The sequence below is a fragment of the Coregonus clupeaformis genome, chromosome 7, assembly GCF_020615455.1.
Source record: "Coregonus clupeaformis isolate EN_2021a chromosome 7, ASM2061545v1, whole genome shotgun sequence".
NCBI lineage: Eukaryota > Metazoa > Chordata > Actinopteri > Salmoniformes > Salmonidae > Coregonus > Coregonus clupeaformis.
The window spans coordinates 12,006,300-12,026,952 of record NC_059198.1 but is presented as its reverse complement, the minus strand read 5'-3'; the positions used below and the strand labels follow the sequence as shown (position 1 = coordinate 12,026,952).

Sequence of the window (20,653 nt, the reverse complement as noted above, 5' to 3'; positions counted from 1 at the left end):
CCTCAACTTACTTTTAGCCCTGTCAGTGTTAGCCTGTTCCTGTTTCAAAACTACTGAGCTATCCATCACTTTGCCATTTGTGACACAGCCACTGTCTCTCTTCCCAGCCTTAAACACTTGCAATACAGGCCCCACACAAGGAGGACAAAGGCAATGTATATGTCCCAAATGGCATCCTATTTCCTATGTAGTGAACTAATTTTGACCAGGGCTTCTGAGTCTCTGAGTCTTACTGACACACAGCACAGGGGTCTGGGTCAGGGCTTGGCTGTGATCAAGTTTTCTATTGCTGTCCCTATTGGGCTCTAGTCAAAGGTAGTGCATTATATAGGGAATAGGGTACTATTTGGGTCACAGCCTCTGTCTCCCACATTGGAAATGCAGGCCCAAAAGAGCAGGCTGACAGAAAAAGACGTCCCTTTAAAGCCCTGTGTGTCAACGCCTGCCTGTGTGAACTGTCATGATGCACCAGGCAGGCGTTCATAGCTCCTAACATAGATCAAACAATGCTCAAAATTATATTCCCAACCGTCTCCCCCACAGTCTTCCAACCCATGGTCTTCCCAACCCACTGTGGTCTGGAAGCGTCTGTCAGGCAGAAAATGTGTGTGTGTGTGTGTAGTAAATAAGTGGAAAGAATGGCTGGACCGCTGAGAGGACGAGCATTCACAAACCTATGGGTAACCTTATGGGCCCTGGTCAAAAGAAGTGCACTATAGGGAATAGGGTGCCATTTGGGACGAAGGATGTGTGAATGCTCGTCCACTGCCTGACACGTTTGGGATTCAATGAAATGTACAATTGTTGTCACACATTTCTGCACTAACTGCTGACATGGATCTGTGGTGTAGTGCCTTTTGCGTTCATGCGTGTCTGTTTAGGACAATGTGTGTGTGGAAAATGAATGTGTGTGTATGCATGCATGTGTCGTGTGTGTGTGTGTGTGTGTGTGGGTGGAGGGGGTAGGGATAAAGGACATCAGTTTACCCTCTCTCCACCAGGAATGTGTCCCTCCAGACTTTGGGTTTCCGATTGGGTTTGAATCTGGAAAAACAAAATCCTCTTTAGTCCATATAATTCACATGGGCCTGCCAAATGGCGCCCTATTTCCTATTTAGTGCACTACTTTTGACCAGGGTCCATAGGGTTACCCTGTAGCGCACTATATAGGGAATAGGGTGCCATTTGAGCTATGTTGGTCTTCAGTGTACAGCCAGCCAGAGCAAGTTATTACACAATATGGTTTTGTGGAGAAGCGATAAGGAAGTGAAATTTGTTCTGTATGAACATGAAACCCTGAATCACTGGCTTAGAGGATAAAATACTTTCCTTTTCCTTGCTATAATGCTAAAAACGTAAAGGGGCATCTGGCATTCAAACCAAAAAGTGGATGTATCAATCCCAGATTGTCCCTTTAAGATTCCATGAATGTGCAAAGATTGTCCAATTAGCCTCTTTTGGGGGCCAGATTTCACTCACATAAAAAAAACATACTATACGTTTCTCTTGTATAATAAGACAAACTTTGTCCTTATGGGACATCGTGGTGAAATTCAGATGGCAGTCCATGTGTACCTGTTGATAAAGATATGAATAAGAAAATAGAAGAAAAAGATGTGTCCATGTGTACCTGTTGATAAAGATATGAATAAGAAAATAGAAGAAAAAGATGTGTCCATGTGTACCTGTTGCCAGTCTTCTCATGCTCCAGTAGCTGGAGGATGGACTTCCCGTCCATGTCCGGAGGAGTGTCCAGCCCAGCGATGTGCAGGATGGTGGGAGCCAGGTCAATGTTCAACACCAGCTGAGGGTTGCTGTGGAGGAAAAAACAACACCATAAACAACACCACCATAAACAACAACAACACCATAAACAACAACACCCTCAAAATTGTCAAAGACTCCAGCCACCCTAGTCATAGACTGTTCTCTCTGCTACCGCACGGCAAGCGGTACCGGAGTGCCAAGTCTAGGTCCAAAAGACTTCTCAACAGCTTCTACCCCCAAGCCATAAGACTCCTGAACAGCTAATCATGGCTACCCGGACTATTTGCACTGCCCCCCCACCCCATCCTTTTTACGCTGCTGCTACTCTGTTAAGTATTTATGCATAGTCACTTTAACTCTACCCACATGTACATATTACCTCAACTACCTCAACTAGCCGGTGCCCCCGCACATTGACTCTGCAACGGTACCCCCCTGTATATATAGCCTCCCTACTGTCACTTTATTTTACTTCTGCTCTTTTTTTTCTCAACACTTTTTTTGTTGTTGTTTTATTCTTACTTTTTTTGTTTAAAATAAATGCACTGTTGGTTAAGGGCTGTAAGTAAGCATTTCACTGTAATGTCTGCACCTGTTGTATTCGGCGCATGTGACCAATAAAATTTGATTTGATTTGATTAGAAAACAACAATACCAAATGTTGTGACACTTTGCTTCTTGAAAGTCCAATATATTGAAAACTTGACTGCTGCCGTGCAAAACATTTTGGGACTGTATCAACAGTGGACTAATGAAAAAAATACCACGTTTATGAGTGGAGTTTTCCTTTAATGCTGAGTGCCAAACAGAGAGGCATTGAGTCCCATTTTCAGTGTAATTTGGTATTGTTGTTGATTATGGTAAGATCGTTTTTTGAGTGGATTTGTCCTTTAAGGAGATAGATTGGGGGTAAAGCCCTGCAACAGACTAGCGTCCTGTCCAGGGGGTGTACTTGTACATCAAGCAGCCTCACGCTACCCTATGGCCCATTCTGGCTTGGACAAGGCTTACTTACACTGCTCCAGGCTCGACGTTGGGCCCTCTGAGGAAGAAGGGTACTCGAATGTCAAAGTCATAGGGCATTGACTTCCCTTTTACCAGTCCGAACTGACCGATGTGATAGCCGTGGTCAGCAGTATAGATTATATAGGTGTTGTCCAGCTCTCCACTCTCCACCAACATCTCATATACCTGGGGAAAACACAGTCTTGCGTGAGCAAGGAACAGACAAAGAGACAAATCGACAGAAACTCACACTTCATAAGCTTATTACTACTGTGCAGTGCATTCGGAAAGTATTGGGAACCCTTGACTTTTTCCACATTTTGTTAGGTTACAGACTTATTTTAAAATTGATCAAATGGTTTTTCCCCCCTCAATCTACACACAAAAATTCGTTTTTAGTAATTTTTCCAAATGTATTACAAATAAGAAAACGACAATATCTCATTTACATAAGTATTCAGACCCTTTACTCAGTACTTTGTTGAAGGACCTTTGGCAGCGATTACAGTCTCAAGTCTTCTTTTACTGAGTAAAGAGGAGTGGCCTCCGTCTGGCCACTCTACCATAAAGGCCTGATTGGTGGAGTGCTGCAGAAATGGTTGTCCTTCTGGAAGGTTCTCCCATCTCCGCAGAGGAACTCTGGAGCTTTGTCACCTCCCTGCAAGGCCCTTACACCCCCCTCCCCCCGATTGCTCAGTTTGGCCGGGCGGCCAGCTCTAGGAAGAGTCTTGGTGGTTCAAAACTTTTTCCATTTAAGAATAATGGAGGCCACTGTGTTCTTGGGGACCTTCAATGCTGCAGAAATGTTTTGGTACCCTTCCCCAGATCTGTCTCATAGCAAAAGGTCTGAATACTTACGTAAATAAGGTATCTGTTTTTTATACATTTGCAAACATTTCTAAAAACCTGTTTTCGATTTGTCATTATGGGGTATTGTGTGTAGATTGATGAGGAAAATGTTCTATTTAATCCATTTTAGAATAAGGCTGTAACATAACAAAATGTGAAAAAAGTCAAGGGGTCTGAATACTTTCCGAATGCACTGTACATATATTTCAATAACAAAATCCTAATCATAGGTGAGAGATGAACAGCATTATGCAGACAGTTGTATCTCCCTCCCTACACATTTTTCATAAAAAGGCATTTAAATAAAAACTAGAAAACTTAACTAGAAACAGATTGTCTTACCTTCTGAACAGAGTCGTCCACTGACATGAGTGTCTGTAGTCTCTTCCTGTGTAGGAAGTTGGTGAATTCCATGTGGATGGGCCTCATGGGGCCGGTGTACTGCATGATCCAGTGTTTATCCATGTTTGGGGCGTAGTTGTAACTGGGGGTGCTACGGCGAGGAGAGGAAACACAAAATAGTTAGTTAAATATAATATTTTTACCCATTTTGTTCTCTTTACATCAGTTTAGATGAAGAAGAGGTTGTTGGAGAAGGGGACGGCTCATAATATTGGCTGGAGTAAAGTTTGATCTGTTTGATATCATTCCGTTCCAGCCATTACTTTGAGCCCGTCCTCTCCATTTAAAAGTGCCACCAGCCACCATTGCTTGAGATGCACCCCAACTTCTCCCTATTAGGACCTAGACCTTGCAATGCAAAGGCTATGAAAGACAGAAGAAACACAGTGTGTCTGTTCAACCCTCACTAGCAGTCCAGGTGATCTAGGAGGCAAGAGAAGCAAAACATGCAGGAGTCATCAGAATACCAACTAGCCATAAAGACACCCTTTGTGTGTGTGTGTGCACGCGCGCATGTGTGTAACCCTTTAAGGTTTCAGCAGTAGTATGCAACAACCACCTGTCTGTCATTTCTCAGCCTTCTGCAGGTGTCTATGGCTGCATCCCAAATGGCACCCTATTCCCTACATACAGTAGTACACTACTACACTATGTAGAGAATAGGGTGCCATTTTTGGGCTGCAGGTGTCTGTGGGTTCTACCATGCTGTCTGCTCTGTTTGACAAGCATCCATAACTAAGATGTTTACTGAGGGAAATTCTCTCTCCCTCTCTCCCTCCCTCCCTCCCTCCCTCTCTCCCTCCCTCCCTCCCTCTCTCCCTCCCTCCCTCCCTCCCTCCCCTCACACTGAGTCGACAGACCTCTTGGCTCAGAGGAGTCATTTGAGGGTTGGCACATGCTTAAGAAAATAATAGCCGTGTTGGATTCTGGGCCCACAAGTCAAGTTGGTTACAAGCCCTGGACTGTGAAGACAAGACGTGGGTAAACAGAGAGAGAGAGTTGTTGGTAGGTGTGGAGGTGTAAAGAGATGTGTCTACTGTGGCATTAGCTGGTACAGATGTGTGTGTGTGTGTGTGTGTGTGTGTGTGTGTGTTGTTACTGGTAGCTGTGAAGAGGTGTATGGATACAGGTTCAGTACACCTGTCTACTGTGGTGTTTTTGGTTTAGATGCTGACGGGGAATGTTACGGCAACATTAGGTAGGGAAAAAGGTTCAGACAAGGATATTTCACACTACATGCCGTGCTAGTTGTTCAGTTTGTTGCTTGACCTGGTAAGTGATGATGCTAATCCTTAGTGCATGTAGCTGTGAGAAGGTTGCACAATAAAGCAGTAAAACAGCTAGACCCTGTCTGTTGTAAATCAAAAACAGGCGTCTGTAGTTTTGAAGGGAGCTGTGGAAGGGGAGTTTTGATGTTAATGTCATTAACATTCCTGGCCCAAGGCAGGTAGGTCTCCCTCTCTCTCCCTCTCCCTCTCCCCCTCCCCCTCCCCCTCCCCCTCCGCGTCACAAATCGCACCTTATTCCCTATTTAATGCACTACTTTTGATGAAGGCCCATAGGGGATAGTGTGCCATTTAGGACGCACCCTGGGAATGGGAACAACTGGGATGGGAATTAGGAACCTGACAAACCCTCACAGAAAACCACAAGAAGTGGTTTTATTTCTTTAAGTACATGTTAGGGTGTACGAATACACTTAGACTGGCAGTAAATGTCTAAACATATTTGGACTTCTAGCTAACTACACCTCGGTATTGTGTGGTGTCTGAGCAAGACAAAGCTGAACATTTAGCTGTAGGGTGAAAGTAACCTTAAACTAAGGGCCTTAACCCCTTGCGCTATCCCAGGCTGAGCGTATAGCCCTTTAAATTGTATGGTGAGGTTGTAGTCTAAGCTGAACACTAACCCTGAGAGCCAGAGAGGTAATCCCGGACTAATACCCTTTAGAACCCAGGCTAGATGTATTCTGTGTCCAAAATGGCACCATATTTCCTATGTAGTGCACTACTTTTGACCAGGGCCGATAAGGCTGTGGTCAAAAGTAGTGCACTATATAGGGAATGGGTGTCATTTGGGAGGCAGCCAGACACTGACCCAGAGAACCTTGATGTATAAAGGTATAGTGTGACAGGTGTACAGTGTCCTATAGGCCTCTCCCTGTATAAGCTGGGCTCATTCCCCTGACCCCAACATTCCTGGTTCCCTCAGAGGTGCCCAGCCCGGACCCCAGCCCCCAGTGGCCCTGTGCCCATAAACAAGCCTCTTTGTGGGGCTTATTAGACCTCCTAGCTGGGCGATGAAGAACACAACAGAGGTCTGAGGAGGAGAGGAGGGCAGGAGTTACCACAACTCAATCAGAGGAGAGGAGAGGGGAACTTCCGTAGTAAGACGTTAAGCCTGCAACCTAGACCTCTACTTGGAAAAGGCTGGTTTGATGTAACTCACAATATCTGGGTAGAGGAACCATCAATGGTGCATCAATGCCCATCAAGACATGCCACCCACATCGGACCATGCCTGGCACCTGTTCCTCTTCCCACTACACTGACCCTGGTGCTCACCACGACACACGGGAACCTTGGCAATCCCCCCATGACCCCCCCCATGACCTCCCCCCCCCCACGGAGGCCTAGAGCCCTCCCCAAATATCCCTCTCTTTCCCTACTTCTACCCACTCACCCATCCGGGGGCCTGGTACCCCCAGCCACCTACCTCCTGCCTCACCTCCGACCCCCCCTCACCAGCCTGGAGGTTCACGCAAAAACACATGAATAATGTCAAAGGCCTGCCTGCTCCAGAACATACAATGCATTCCTCACATCCCTGCAGCCCTGGGGAGAAGGGGCTGATTGATATAGACAGGGTCAGGATGTCCCAGGGAATTACAAAGCAGAAAGAGAGAGAGACAGGGAGGGAGAGAGAGAGGGGGAAGGGAGAGAGGGACAGAGAAGGGAAGGGAGGGATGAAGGGAGAGCGGGAGAGAGGGTGAGGGGGAGAGGGGGTGAATGAGGGACAAAAAGAGAGAAAAAACTGCCTAAACCTGACCATGGTCTCCCACTCTGTCTTCTAGCCTCAGGACACAACTTCCAGGAGTGGAGGAGAGCAGCACAGAACTGAGGAGGGATATAGTGCAGGGAGGTTGGGAGGGAGGCTGCTGGGTTAGTGCCAATGGAGTGGCCTAGCTTAGCCCTGTTCGGAACCATAGGAATATAATCATAATTCTATCATGATTCTATTTCTATAATCGGAGGGCTACCACAGTTCTGATGCTCCTGGATGAGAGCTCCCCTACCGCAGGCTTGGCATGAGAGCTCCCTGTCCTCTCCCAGGAAGGAATGTTCCCTGACTATTCTTAGATGATAAATCACATCAGTTTCACGCTGCCAGTCAGAGGTGTTTGCCAGAGGAGCGTTTTAGCAGCCTGTCATCATCTAACGACCAGGAAAATGGCAGCATCCCAAATGGCACCCTATTCCCTATGTAATGCACTTCTTTTGACTAGGTCCAATGGGATTATGGTCAAAAGTAGTGCACTATATAGGGAATAGGGTGCCGTTTAGGACAGAGACTTGGAGTACACAGAACTGTAATAATGTTTAGAAAATATTTAGAGGATAATGGCTGCCAAATCATAAACCACAACACTTCAGACTTGGGGAAAATTCCCCACTGCAGCAATACATAGAGTACTTGCATGTTTGGGTGTGAATCCATGTATCTGTGTGTGTATACATGTATCTCTGCACGCATGTGTGTGTCCATACATAGTGTGTGTGTGTGTGTGACTCACATGTGTTGTGATGCATTGGGGAACATCTCTGAGTACTGTGGGGCTGAGTCCTCCGGGCCATGGGGGGCAGCGTGGCTGATGACCATCATCACTGGCCGGTGAGGGTAAACCTTCTTGGACATACGGAAGAAGTTGATACTGTCGTTGGTGATAAGGTCCGTGAAATAGTCCTGCAAAGGGGAAAAACATAGTATTATCTTTAATACTCATTGTGTGGACAAAATGGTTTGTATTGTACAGGTTAGGCCACAATGGGCGGTTTCCCATACTCTAGGCTTTAGTCCTGGACTTCAGAGCATGTTTAAATGGAGATTATCCATAGAAGGTGCTTCATAGTCTAGGAATTGGCATAATCTGCTTCCGGGAAGCCAGCCCCAAAAGTTCAAAGTCTCTTATTTTCCAATGTCATGGTCCTTTAACAACAGGTCAAAGTAACATGGCTGCTGTCTTGTACATGTTGTTTAATGCCTTTTTGTTTTTACCTATCCAGGGCTGTGTCCCAAAAGGCATCCTCTTCCCTAAATAGTGTGCTACTTTTGACCAGAGCAGGGCAGACAGATCTGCACAGAAGAGGTCATATGAAAATTCCTCTTTCATATATAGAGAAACCACTATACTGCTCTCCTAATTCCTCCTAACTCAATCCAGTAGCAATCAACTGAGTTAGCAGCTGGCTGCTCGCCCATGTGTGTTTGCAGTGTGTGTGTGCATGTGAGCTCTGCATGTGTGCGTGTGTGTGCAAGCGGCTGCCTCATGAGTGGTTCTGTGAGCCGGGGGGACAGTATTGCCTGTGACACCGGTGTTGACACTAACACTTGATGGTGAGAGGAGGTCAGTGCTCTCAGCCGGCACTGTGTTATGACAACACTGAAGTCTCCCCCTCTCTCTCTCTCACTCCCTCTCTCTCTCACTCCCTCTCTCTCTCACTCCCTCTCTCTCTCACTCCCTCTCTCTCACTCACTCCCTCTCTCACTCACTCCCTCTCTCACTCACTCCCTCTCTCACTCACTCCCTCTCTCACTCACTCCCTCTCTCACTCACTCCCTCTCTCACTCACTCCCTCTCTCACTCACTCCCTCTCTCACTCACTCCCTCTCTCACTCACTCCCTCTCTCACTCACTCCCTCTCTCACTCACTCCCTCTCTCACTCACTCCCTCTCTCACTCACTCCCTCTCTCACTCACTCCCTCTCTCACTCACTCCCTCTCTCACTCACTCCCTCTCTCACTCACTCCCTCTCTCACTCCTCCCTCTCTCCTCACTCCCTCTCTCACTCCTCCCTCTCTCACTCCTCCCTCTCTCACTCACTCCCTCTCTCACTCACTCCCTCTCTCACTCACTCCCTCTCTCACTCACTCCCTCTCTCACTCACTCCCTCTCTCACTCACTCCCTCTCTCACTCACTCCCTCTCTCACTCACTCCCTCTCTCACTCACTCCCTCTCTCACTCACTCCCTCTCTCACTCCTCCCTCTCTCACTCACTCCCTCTCTCACTCACTCCCTCTCTCACTCACTCCCTCTCTCACTCACTCCCTCTCTCACTCCTCCCTCCTCTCACTCACTCCCTCTCTCCTCCTCCCTCTCTCACTCACTCCCTCTCTCACTCCTCCCTCTCTCACTCACTCCCTCTCTCACTCACTCCCTCTCTCACTCACTCCCTCTCTCACTCCTCCCTCTCTCACTCACTCCCTCTCTCACTCCTCCCTCTCTCACTCACTCCCTCTCTCACTCACTCCCTCTCTCACTCACTCCCTCTCTCACTCACTCCCTCTCTCACTCACTCCCTCTCTCACTCCCTCCCTCTCTCTCTCACTCCCTCTCTCTCTCACTCCCTCCCTCTCTCACTCCCTCCCTCTCTCACTCCCTCTCTCACTCCCTCTCTCACTCCCTCTCTCACTCCCTCTCTCACTCCCTCTCTCACTCCCTCTCTATCGAGAGGGAACGAACGTCAGCTGTGAACAGCTATGCGCAGCAGATCACCTGCTGGGTGTCTACCAAAGGTGGTGAACCGTTGGGAAACAGCACAATGTTCTGTGGTCAGATGCGATAGGACCTGACTTTGGTTATGATGTGTCTTCTCTCTAAGGCTGTTATCTAGAGGCAGAGACCTCGTCCTCCAAGGCTTCAGCAGAGCTGAATGTGGAAGAGATATTTAGCCACTCTTGGACAGAGTGCCTATTTTCGTTCATTACTTTGACAACATTAGCAGTGGTATGTCATGCCACTGACCCATTCATCCCATATGTCTAAAGCCAGAGAAACTCTAATCCATCTACTTGGAAGTTCACATCAGAGTGTTCACCACCTTCCCATCACTTTAACTAACCTAAGTCTGCACCCTGCGTCCCAAATGACACCTTATCCCCTATATCGTGCACAATTTTTGTGTCCTATGGCCCCTGGTCAAAAGTAGTGCACTATATAGGGAATAAGGTGTCATTTGGGACTGCTGGAGGGTAACTCAGGTCAGAGTCACAGTGGTTTGGAGGAGAGTAGGTCGGTAATACCATGGTAATGCCATGTGCGTGCAATCTACCAGCCTCTCCCTCCCTTAGAGCCAGTAAGTAATTAAAGTCAGCTATAAAACCATTAATAGCTCCAAGATGAATCACGTTAAATCTGATTTATACCATTTCAGGGAAATCCGGCTAACCCTGGGTTCACTTTGACCTGGCAGGGCTCCTGGCAGGGCTGAGCAGAAGTAGTGTGCAATGGTGCCATGCTAACGTGCCACTGTGCCACAGGTTAAAGCAATGCTTAGCTAATAGTTATGGCAAAAAAACATTCCCATGAAGACTACAGCTCTCTTAACAATTTCTTTAGAAAGTTCAGCTTGAAGGGATGCTGAATGGGGCAGTCAGCCTGTCATGGAGTGAGAGGCAAGCTTGAAAAAACTTGAGAAGCGGAGGGGGGGAGTGAAATCCTTGGGCATGTGTATCACATCCTTAGTCCCAACTCAGAGCTTTAAAAATGGAGACAGTTTTTGGTAGTGAAGTCATGATTGGGCCAATGCATAGTCGAATCAACAGAATTTGACGATGCATTGGCATTGCCCTTGTATGTGAACTGTACACATAGAGAGATGTTCCCTGAACTTCTCACCCTCTATTGACCCTCTACTGCCCACTGTGACTGGTGACTCCCCAGTGAACTGTACATAGGAGGACTGCCATCACTGTCACTGTCCACAAGTCTACATAATGGGATCTGGCTAGTGTGTGTGTCTGTGTGTGTGTGTGTGTGTCTGTATGTGTGTATGCGTGCTTGCCTGTATGTGTGTGTCCACTGCCCACTGCAGTGGTTTTAATTTATAGGGTCCTCTTGGGTCTGAAACCACAACGTGCTCGTCTACTCGTCTCCCAATCTCATAAACACCTCAGCCTCAACTCGTGGGTAACTTTACACCTCCGTCTAACTCAACAAGACAAGCCATTTGACGTCTGAGTACCATGCCAAGCATTTATTTACCCATCCTTCAGACAGGCACTAAAACACCCTGGTCAACATGAACCCAAACCATGAATTTCTCATGCCCTTAGGACTACGTTAGCTGGCAGGATGTTGAAACAGAGCAGGTGTGCATCCCAAATGGCACCCAATCCCTATGTAGAGCACTACTTTTGACCAGGGTCCATAGGGCTCTATATAGGGATAGGGTGCCATTTGAGTTGCACTCCAGCTCTGGGAAAGACTGACAGCTTTTACCAATACTCAGAGAGAGATGGGCGAGAGGGGCGCCCTCCTGATGCCATGCTGAAGCTCCAGGTGTGTGTGTGTGTGTGTGTGTGTGTGTGTGTGTGTGTGTGTGTTGAAGCCCCATCCCCTCCACAATCATGGAGTTACCCCTTCACTCCTAGCCAGCGTCTGACACTGACATGACAAAATTATTCCCCTTCCTTTAGCCATCCAGAGATGTAGCATAGAGCAACTCCACAACACCCAGAGAGAGAGAGAGAGAGACAGAAAGAGAGCGAGATAGAGACAGAGAGAGAAAGAGATGGAGGGAAGCAAGAAAGATTAACAGAAGCAGACGAACTCCACAACCCCAGAAAGAGAGAGAAATATAGAGAACGATAGATAAAAACAAACAGAGAATGCAAGAGAGACAGAGAGAGAGAGACAAAGAGAGAGACAGAGAGAGACAGAGAGAGACAGAGAGAGAGAGAGACACAAAGAGAGAGAGAGACAGAGAGAGAGAGAGAGAGAGAGAGAGAGAGACAGAGAGACAGAGAGAGAGAGAGAGAGACAGAGAGACAGAGAGACAGAGAGACAGAGAGACAGAGAGACAGAGAGAGAGAGAGACAGAGAGAGAGAGAGACACAAAGAGAGAGAGACACAAAGAGAGAGAGAGACAAAGAGAGACAGAGAGACAGAGAGAGAGAGAGAGACAGAGAGACAGAGAGACAGAGAGACAGAGAGACAGAGAGACAGAGAGAGACAGAGAGAGACAGAGAGACAGAGAGACAGAGAGACAGAGAGACAGAGAGACAGAGAGACAGAGAGACAGAGAGACAGAGAGAGAGAGAGAGAGAGACAAAGAGAGACAGAGAGAGACAGAGAGAGAGACAAAGAGAGACAGAGAGAGAGAGTGAAAAAACTAAAGCAGGGTGGTCATTTCTAAGAGTACTGTAACTTCTAACCCCCTGGAGGCAGCCAGCGCGTCTGCTTTACAATCTTTAAACGTTGTGGCACGCCACAATAAAATAAAACTGTATCTCAGAGCAAACTCCCGAGACGCCACTTCAAATTATTCATTTCAACACTTCCCCTTTAATTTACCCAGGAATCCTAGCCTGACTAGGGCAAGCCAGAGACATAAACCAATAGGAACCCTGCAATTAGTAGGGAAAAGACCTTACATTCAATTACATTCAGTCGTAAAGGAAGAACAAATAAGTAATTGAGATTAATGGGGCATCTTTAAGGGCAGACAAGGCTTGGACGCACGCACACACACACACACACACACAGGGAACATCACTAGCAGGCATGCAGACATACCTTGGCATACTCTGCGCCGTGCTTCTCCTTGTAACCGTTCCGACAGACGGTGTAATTATAAAAGCGGGAATTTTTTATCAGCCCCACCCATTCCCGCCACCCAGGAGGGATGTAGCTGCCGTTGTACTCGTTCAGGTACTTCCCAAAGAAAGCTGCGATGGAACAGAGGAGAGAGGGAAAAGAGAGTTACAATTAGAACAACTTTTATGTAGAAATGTGTCTTTGGCTTCACGAAAAGAGGACGGGATGACAGGAGGATTATATATTGGCTCTGATTTATTGTCTGTAAGAACCTGTAAGAAATGTCTCAAAAGCTGATGATTCACGGGCAATTTTTGGAAGCTTGATGAGCAATGTTTCTCATAACCACAGAGTTGGGTAGTGAACTGACTTGATAAATATCAGCAATTTTTTCCCTGTTGTGTGACCTTTCTCTGACCCTAACGCCCCACAAACACCTCAGCCCCATGAATCATGTACCTGGAACTGTTTGTTGACTTTAGTGACAATGTGTTGCGTTTGTATGCCTCTAACTCTGTCCCTCTCTGTCCCTTTCTGTCCCCCGCTGTCCCTCGATCCTGTGTCTCTCTTCTCCTAACTAAACATCCCTCTATCTCTCCCCAGTAGAAGCCTCCTGGGCGCGAGGCCAGTCTACCCAGAGAGAGCTAATTGTAGACCAACATATCAGCTCCAAAACCACAGCCCTCTTCGCTCTGCAAGCCACAGGACCCCATTGAGCTGCCCAGCCCAGAGCCTGTACGCCTCCCGACCCGCCTGCCCGCCCAGCCATCACTCAGACACTAGCTGATGAGCCCCGACAGGAGCCTGGCACCCACACCATGTTTGCATTTCTCACAGCGGACAGACAGGCAGGGAGAGAGGGAGGGAGGGGAAGATCGGAAGATCGGGAGGGAGGGAGAGAGGAAGGCTGATATAGAGGGTGGGAGGGAGGCAGATAGAGAGGGAGGGAGGGAGGCTGATAGAGAGGGAGGGAGGTAGGGAGGGAGGCAGAGAGGGGGAGGCAGGGATGGAGGAAGAGAGGGACGGAGGGAGAGAGACAGAAACAGAGGGACGGTTCCCGTAAAAAATGTGTGTTTGAATAACAGGGGTGAATGTCAGCAGCCTAACCGGGCATTTGGGGAGCTGGTGACTGACTGAACTCTGGCAGGGAGTGTGTGTGCCACTCTGTACGACCTTACCTGTCCTGTATCCTGTATTGTTGAGGTAGACGGCGAAGGAGCGTGGTTCGTGCTGGGCCTGCCAGGATGGCGAAGAACAGTTCTCGTTGTTGGTGTAGGTGTTGTGGTTGTGAACGTACTTCCCAGTCAGCATGGATGAACGCGACGGACAGCACATGGGCGTGGTTACAAAGGCATTGGTGAACGAGGTACCTCCATCTTCCATTATCTTACGAGTCTTATTCATCACCTGAAGAGAACCTAGAGGGGAGGAGTAGAGAGGAGAAGGGAGAAATGAGGACAGAACGACATTAAAAGATAATACACCAAGTTAAAGAAACAGTTATTCAGAAACATTTCTATGTGTCGCTGACACCAATCATGACAGACTGCAGTCTGCTATGGACTTAACAGTGACCCATTTAAGTCCATTCCAATTGACACAGTTCAGACAGTTCTGGACTGCCTGACTTTACACTGTTCAGTTTATAGATCTTCATTCCTGAGTTTTTAAACTGCTGCTCAGTAGTGAGAGACAGTGTGGGAGATGGATTTTTGTCAGAGAGGAGGATTGCAACATTACATTTCCCTGTGGGGAAACATTGCAGTCAAACTATGATTAGAGCTTTTCACATGCCATCCTATTCTGTCAGAGTAAGAAGTAATCATAATCCATTACACTTACACTGTACACCGCTCCGCAAGGCCAGATAGCCCCTCTGTCTGTTTTCGCTTATGTTTTCAATGTAATATTTAATGTCAAAGACAGAGAGAGCGAGGTGAGGAGGTTCTCAGTCCCAGTGCAGTAGATAGCAGGGCCAACCATACACCCTGTAGATTACAACACTGATCCACAGAGCCCCTTATAGTGGTAGTGACCAATACAAGACAACCACTATAGCTCCAGACCTGCATAGGACAGACCGAGAGATGTACACTAGGAACCAAATGGAAGGAAACAGGCAGAAAGAGTGAAGGTCCTACCTGAATTTGTCCAATAAAAATGCTTGTTCTCATTTTCTGTTACAAAACGTTTTGCTACAGTGAGCACTAATGAATACAACCCAGATTCATACAGCTAAGGCAGCTCTTACAAAATACAGCTAACAGGACCACCACCAGACCTCCAGGGGGTCAGCATGACAGTCTTACCCAGCTCCGTGTCCTGATCATCGGTCATGATGAGGATGATGTTGGGCCTAATGTTCCTGCGGTCCCTCTGGATGCGTCCCCTCAGGCCTCCCTGGGCTCTGGTGGTGCTGAAGGCTGAACAGCCCTGGTCCCAACCCAGGGACAGGAGGCCCAGCCAGGCCACACACACCAGCAGCATGGTGTAGGGAAGGAGGAAACCCACTGGAGCTTTCACTTCTGAGAAGTCGTCGGAGGAGAGCGAGAGAGACAGAGAGACACAAAGGAGAAGAGGAGTTAGGAGAGATGGAGTACTGTTGACAACATGTAATTAAAGAGACAACGAGAGAGAGAGAGAGAGAGAGAGAGAGAGAGAGCAAGAATGAGAGTGAACGTGAGACAGTAAGATATACTGAGTGTACAAAATATTAGGAACACTTGCTAATATTGAGTTGAACCCCCTCCCCCCTTCTTGCCCTCAGAACAGCCTCAATTCGTCGGGGCATGGACTCTACAAGGTGTCGAAAGCGCTCCACAGGGATGCTGGCCCATGTTGACTCCAATTCTTCCCACAGTTGTGTCAAGTTGGCTGGATGTCCTTTGGGTGATGGACCATTCTTGATATGCACGGGAAACTGTTGAGCGTGAAAAACCCAGCAGCGTTGCAGTTCTTGACACACTCAAACTGGTGCGCCTGGCAGCTACTACCATACCCCGTTCAAAGGCACTTAAATATTTTGTCTTGCCCATTCACCCTCTGAATGGCACACATACACAATCCATGTCTCAATTGTCTTAAGGCTTAAAAATCCTTCTTTAACCTGTCTCCTCCCCTTCAGCTACACTGATTGAAGTGGATTTAACAAATGACATCAATAAGGGATCATAGTTTTCACTTGGATTCACCTGGTCAGTCTATATAATGGAAAGATCCGGTGTTTCTAATGTTTTGTAAACTCAGTGTAGATAGAAAGAATAAGAGTGAGATAAATAGAGGAAAAAGTGGTTTAGTACTGTCTTTTCAAAGCATTAGTAAAACAGTCTATTCTTTTTCCAGAATACAGTCAACAACCGTCCCAGATTCACCGCTAGGACATTTAAACATATTTACTTCCCAGAAGTTATGTCCATCAGCTCACAAATCCTAACCCAACTCCACTATGCCTGTTTCCCAAAGGGCACCCTATTCCCTACGTAGTGCACTCCTTTAGACCAGAGCCCTATGGGAAGCAGTAGGGAATAGGGTGCCATTTGATATGCAGACTATATATCCTTCAACAAACAGACCTGAAGACCATCCTCAGTGAGCCACTCCAAACGTTGAAAAACCTTACTATGAATGCGTCCCTAATGGCACTCTATTCCTTATATAGTGTACTACTTTTGACTAGAGCCCTATGAGCCCTGGTCAAAAGTAGAGCACTATAAAGGGAATAAGGTACCATTTGGAACACAGCCTATAACAGTTCCAGCATGTGCTGTGTGTTGAGTGAAATATTCAACCCTTAAATAAAGATCAGCCCCTGAAACCTCAACCCAGCCTGAACCTGGACAAGAACACACAGAGAAACACAAACGACAGACACTGACCAATCTTCAGGCAACAATTAGGGAACTAAGAAGAGCTCACCTGAGTTGACGTCATCAGTGTTATAATATAATCTTGTTATTAACCCTTTCTTATTCCACTAGAAGACACATCCAGTTTAGAGGCCTGAATCTGCTTCTCTCCCAGTGTTGATCAACTCTACCACACATCAACTAACTCCAACTCTCCATCTCTGCCTCTCTCTCTCTCTGCACTGGACTGGACTGTGTAGCATTCAACTTAGATCACCACAGCAGAGCCACGCTATTGGCTGCTCACGCTCCAACGCCCTCCCACAGGCCCCACCCTGAACCAATCACAGCCCTCCCTCCCACCTGTCAGTCAACAGGCACCCCAAGCCCGTCAAGCGTGACAGGGGAGGCGGGTGGGTGGGGAATAGGGTGCCATTTGTGATGTCACTGTCGATCACAGTATAACTATAAATAACCACAGTATAAATAACCACTGGCTTATTGCCTCTCCTACATTTACCACGATCAGAAAGATGCCAATGAGTCTCTGAAGCTTTGGAAAGACGTTGATTTATGGTCCACTGGGGTTGATAGAATTTTACATCTGGTATTGACTGGGTATACAGTTTTATTCCACTCTTGATAACATTGTCAAGTCTATCAAATCAAATGTTATTTGTCACATGGTTCATAAACAACAGGTGTAGACTAACAGTGAAATGCTTCCTTACAGTCCCTTCCCAACAATGCAGAGAGAAAAATAGAAAAATAATAACACGAGGAATAAATAAATTGTATTGTCTGTTAATATGACCTAATAGACTGACTTTAAACTGGAGACATAACCTACTGTTGGGTTAAGAGTAAACTGTATGTGGAATGGTGAGTAAGTTAAAGTTGAAAACCTATCCTATATTTTCCCTTAATGCTGATCATGAAGGAAAACACGGAAAGATATTGATATGCAGCCCGTCATTCAGCCATCACTCCCTCTTGGCTCCCTAGTGCTAGGTTTGGAACTGGCCTTGGGCCTGTTTCCTGAAGTAGAGAGGCACATAGAGGCAGGGACAGAGGCAGGGACACCCAGTGGGGTTTTGGCCCAGAGAGGAGGGTCTCTCCATGGGGGAGGGCCAGGCTCAGGTGTGGTAGAGCCACCATTTTGTTCCAGCTCATTAGATCAGTATGGTGCCACTCAGCAAGATGGCTGTCCAGAAGGTCTCCTGTCACTGGGAGATGGAGCTGCTATTACAATGTCATGGTCATCATGGTCCACCTTCCTTCCTCACACCCTCAATCCAAGCTGCCGTGATGGCTGTATTACTCCTGGGATTGGACTTTACAGTAGTTTATCCACTGTTTTTGTAATCAACCCATCAATGTCTACCTTCTCCACCATTCCACAGACATTGTATCTTCTTTCCTTCATAATCAGCAATAAGTGAGATAAGGGAGGTTTTCAACTTCAACAATCTGACCACTGTGTTTCATCATAGCTAGCTAGCGTCTGTCGGTCCAAAATATACATCACTCATAGATCTGTCTGTCAAAACAGATGGTCACCAAATCATGATAGCCTAAATCTCTGTTTTTGGTTCCCTCTAAACATAATTTGTGTTAACTATGCCCTATTCCCTACATAGTGGACTACTTTCGACCAGTGCCATTTGGGATGTAACCTATATCTGCATAACTGTGTTGGTCATTGGTTTTCCATCTGTAACTCTGTGTTGTTGTTGTTTTTATCGCACTGCTTTGCTTTATCTTGGCCAGGTCACAGTTGTCAATGAGAACTTGTTCTCAACTGGCTTACCTGGGGCGGCAGGTAGCTTAGTGGTTAAGAGCGTTGTGCCAGTAACCGAAAGGTCGCTGGTTCTAATTCCCGAGCCGACTAGGTGAAAAATCTGTCGATGTGCCCTTGATCAAGGCACTTAACCCTAGTTGCTCTGGATAAGAGTGTTTGCTAAATGACTAAAATGTTAAATAAAGGTGAAATAAAAAATAAAGAATCTGCTTGTCTCCCCATAGAGATGTGTGGTGATAATAAGCAGCTCTCAGTATGCGTCCCAAATGGTACCCTATTCTTTATATCGTGCACTACTTTTGACCAGGGCCCATAGTGCGCTATGTAGAGAATAAGGTGCCATTTGGGATGCAAATCTCAGATGGAGCAGTAAGAGCTTTTTTGGAGAGTATTTCGGACAGGCAGTGTCCGGGACAGCCTGCCCAGTCATCCTCACAGCCCTGTACAAACACTGGCGCTGTTTAGACAGACCCTCAGCCCTCAGGCAGGGTTGGCAGGGGACACACACACACACACACACACACATACACGCAGGCGAAAACACAGACGTGTACATACACAACACACACCGGATGTTAGAAACACTGGATTACACACAGCCTTGCGGAAAAAAAACACTCTACTCACACACGCACGATGAAGCCCACTTAACTCCTTACACTGTCACTGGAAGACTCTAACCAACCCAACAAGAGGCTACACTCAATACTCAAAAGGTCCTGTCTAATGTTAGCACCCAACCCACATTCACACTTCGTCCCAAATCAAATGGCACCCTATTCCCTATGTAGTGCACTACTTTTGACCAGGGCCCATAGGCTGCCCCAGAGGGCTCTGGTCAAAGAAGTGCGCTATATAAGGACTAGGGTGTCATTTGGGATGCATCATCAATTAGCCACACCAATGATCCGTAGCAATGGTCTTTTCATGTGACTTCTTGAGGAATTAAGAAGCTGAGAGGCAGATAAGGAGTGTCATTGTGTGATATGCCACGCTAACAGCCCTGAATAGCCACATTCTCCTTACAACTGGAATTACAGCGCTGATACAATGCTATAAAACTTGATCATGGGATGGGGGAGCATATTGACGCTGTGCTGTGCTGAGGCAGCTGTCTTCAAAGACTGTGTCCCAAATGGCACCCTATTCCCTATAAAAAGCACTACTTTTGACCAGGACCCATAGGGCTGTGATCAAATGTAGTGCAGAGGATAGGGTGCCGTTTGGGACAGACAGGGGAGTTCCTTCTGTCACCTTCCTCTCCCTTTAACTCAACTAAATTGAACATGATTCACTGTTAAATTTGACCTGATTTGATTCACATTTCTACTGACTTTCTACCTTCAGAGAACATAGGTCAACTTCAGGGCAAATATGTTACGCACTCAGCTATTTCTAATACTCAAGTGAAGTTCCAACAATGATGCCCACTCATCTACGAGACCCCTAAACACACACACCTTGACCTTTAACCTCTGACAACCAGATTCAAACCCCTGACAGTCATGATGTCCTGACATTCCTGTGTTACCATGAGAGATGAGACAAAGAGAGAGTGCATGGGTAGCCTTGGGGTAGACCCAGGAACAATGGAGGCTCATAGCAGAGATAATTGACTACAGTACTTTCAGAAAGTACTCACATCCCTTGACTTTTTCCACATTTTGTTGTGTTACAGCCAGAATTTAAAATGGATTAAATAGTGATTTGTTTGTCACACAATACCCCCTAACGTCAAAGTGGAATTATGTTTTTAGAAATTGTTATTATTCAACCTCTTTGTTATGGCAAGCATAAATAAGTTCAGGAGTAAAAATGTGCTTAACAAGTCACATAATAAGTTGGATGGACTCACTCTGTATGCAATAATAATGTTTAACATGATTTTTAATGACTACCTCATCTCTGTACCCCACACAATTATCTTTAAGGTCCCTCAGTTGAGCAGTGAATTTCAAAGAGATTCAACCACAAAGACATGGGAGACTTTCCAATGCCTCTCAAAGAAGGGCACCTATTAGTAGATGGGTGAAAATACAAAAAGCTGACATTGAATATCCCTTTGAGCATGGTGAAGTTATTAATTACACTTTGGATGGTGTATCAATACACCCAGTCACAACAAAGATACAGGCGTCCTTCCTAACTCAGTTGCCGGAGAGGAAGG

The 20,653-nt window shown here is 46.6% G+C and overlaps 1 protein-coding gene across 6 annotated transcripts in view; it reads right to left on the bottom strand.

Annotated features, from left to right (window-relative positions):
- The window catches only part of sulf1 (sulfatase 1), a 69,131-nt gene that overhangs the window by 26,811 nt on the left and 21,667 nt on the right, over nucleotides 1–20,653 (bottom strand). For 5 of the 6 annotated variants that reach the window (XM_041880305.2, XM_041880309.2, XM_041880306.2 and 2 more), the window contains exons 2-9: nucleotides 15,150–15,365; nucleotides 14,019–14,258; nucleotides 12,820–12,971; nucleotides 7,817–7,986; nucleotides 3,964–4,114; nucleotides 2,783–2,958; nucleotides 1,686–1,814; nucleotides 988–1,044 (exon numbers count right to left, since the gene is read on the bottom strand). In XM_041880305.2, coding sequence (XP_041736239.2) covers nucleotides 988–1,044; nucleotides 1,686–1,814; nucleotides 2,783–2,958; nucleotides 3,964–4,114; nucleotides 7,817–7,986; nucleotides 12,820–12,971; nucleotides 14,019–14,258; nucleotides 15,150–15,327 — 1,253 coding nt within the window. In that variant the 5' untranslated portion in view covers nucleotides 15,328–15,365. Of the gene's footprint in view, nucleotides 1–987; nucleotides 1,045–1,685; nucleotides 1,815–2,782; nucleotides 2,959–3,963; nucleotides 4,115–7,816; nucleotides 7,987–12,819; nucleotides 12,972–14,018; nucleotides 14,259–15,149; nucleotides 15,366–16,755; nucleotides 16,866–20,653 lie in introns of those variants that run through there. The other variant, XM_041880307.2, reaches the window with a different exon arrangement.